Source organism: Penaeus monodon, chromosome 21, assembly GCF_015228065.2.
Source record: "Penaeus monodon isolate SGIC_2016 chromosome 21, NSTDA_Pmon_1, whole genome shotgun sequence".
NCBI lineage: Eukaryota > Metazoa > Arthropoda > Malacostraca > Decapoda > Penaeidae > Penaeus > Penaeus monodon.
The window spans coordinates 26,764,151-26,765,685 of NC_051406.1; the positions used below are offsets into that span (position 1 = coordinate 26,764,151).

A 1,535-nucleotide genomic window follows, 5' to 3' on the forward strand; every position below is an offset into this window, starting at 1 on the left:
GTGTGCACACAGGCGCGCGTTAACATTTACATTCTATCTGGGCATGTGGGCTGTGCGTGAGAGAGGTCTTATAAATTAATTATCTATACGAAAGCGAAAGTACCTCGTTTTCCAAAGAAATGGCACCAACCCTGATCCCCAAATCACTTAATAAAGAATCCTTCTGCAAGTGTTCCCGGTAAAAGGGAGCTCACCAGGAAATTCTTGTTGACGGCGGCGATCTTCTTGCAGAGGACGAACTGCAGCGGCGTCAGGAAAAGGATGCCGGCCACGGCTGCCACCACGGCCGAGGCGCCAAGCTGCCACCACAGGAGCGTCAGGATCACGCCGATCTGGGGAAAGAGGTGGAGGGAGGGAGGATGCACGTAGACATTATGTAATATACCATGATCTAGTCTAATTTGTAATAACATAATGTAATGTAGTTCATTATCATTGGTTATAACACATAGCAAAATAACAGCAGAACAAGTCATCTATCCTGTAACTAAAGTAATGGTGCCTATTATAATGACAACAATGCTGGATCATATGCAGAAATTTGAACATCTACATTACGGTACATTTAAACCAAAGAAGAAAAAGTAGACATAAGAATAGTGCCCCCTTACCTTCAGCGGGATGGCCCATATGTAGTGACAGTGCATGAAGAAGGTCATGATGCTATCTGCATCCTCAGAGCTGAGATTAATGACCCCACCAGCGTCCACGCCACCACGAGCGCCCTGCGACCCCTCCTGACCTGGGGCAGTGGGGGGAATAAACATAGATACCGTTTTAATGACGTTTAAGGACTTGCACATTACCTTACCTAACGAAATGCAGAGGAATAAACAAGATTCTAACCAGTCTCATAACAATGAGGCACGTCCACCTACCCTTGTCCTGGCTGGCCGGGCAAGGGAATGTTTCCGGCTCCTCCTGTGCCGTTGCAGAAAGCCGCAAGGACTTGTGGTACACCATCGCCTGCAGCGCCGCCTTTACGTGGATGCCCTCCATCGCCACCAGGTGGGTGGAGGCCTGGCTGAAGGTGGACTGCGCGAGTGCAGCTACCAGTGCCACCACTGCCACCACCCATCCATTGCGCACCACCTCCGACCAGCCCACATAGAACAGCTGTTGGGAGAGGAGCATGTAAGGCACTGCGGGATGCAGTTTGGTTATAATTCACAGCGTCCCCCATAGAGAAGTATCCGCCCAGGAAAGACCAATAACCTCTTAAATAAACTACGCGTCGAAGATAGTCGTGGATTCTATGAATATCATCGCAAATCAATAGTTTTTTTTTCGAAAAAGAAGACACTAAACTTGGAAAAGCTAATCCACTCTTTTTATTTATTATCATGTATCATACAACCATGCTAACTGCTCCATATTTCAGCAAAATTGAAAATATTCTCTCCTGTAGCATGTTAATGCAATCAGTAATGTACGAGAGATGTATTATGGACTGATAAAAAACGAAATTTTGAGGAAGCAAGTACTATAACTGGAATTAAGTAAAACATTAATTTTCTATGGTGACACAGCTTTGA

General features: G+C 45.9%; 1 protein-coding gene across 1 annotated transcript in view; it reads right to left on the reverse strand.

Moving 5' to 3' along the window:
* Nucleotides 1-1,535, reverse strand: part of LOC119586626 (ATP-binding cassette sub-family C member 9-like) — a 47,046-nt gene that overhangs the window by 21,278 nt on the left and 24,233 nt on the right. The window contains exons 5-7 of the mRNA XM_037935372.1: nt 879-1,116; nt 612-742; nt 195-332 (exon numbers count right to left, since the gene is read on the reverse strand). Coding sequence (XP_037791300.1) covers nt 195-332; nt 612-742; nt 879-1,116 — 507 coding nt within the window. The remainder of the gene's footprint in view (nt 1-194; nt 333-611; nt 743-878; nt 1,117-1,535) is intronic.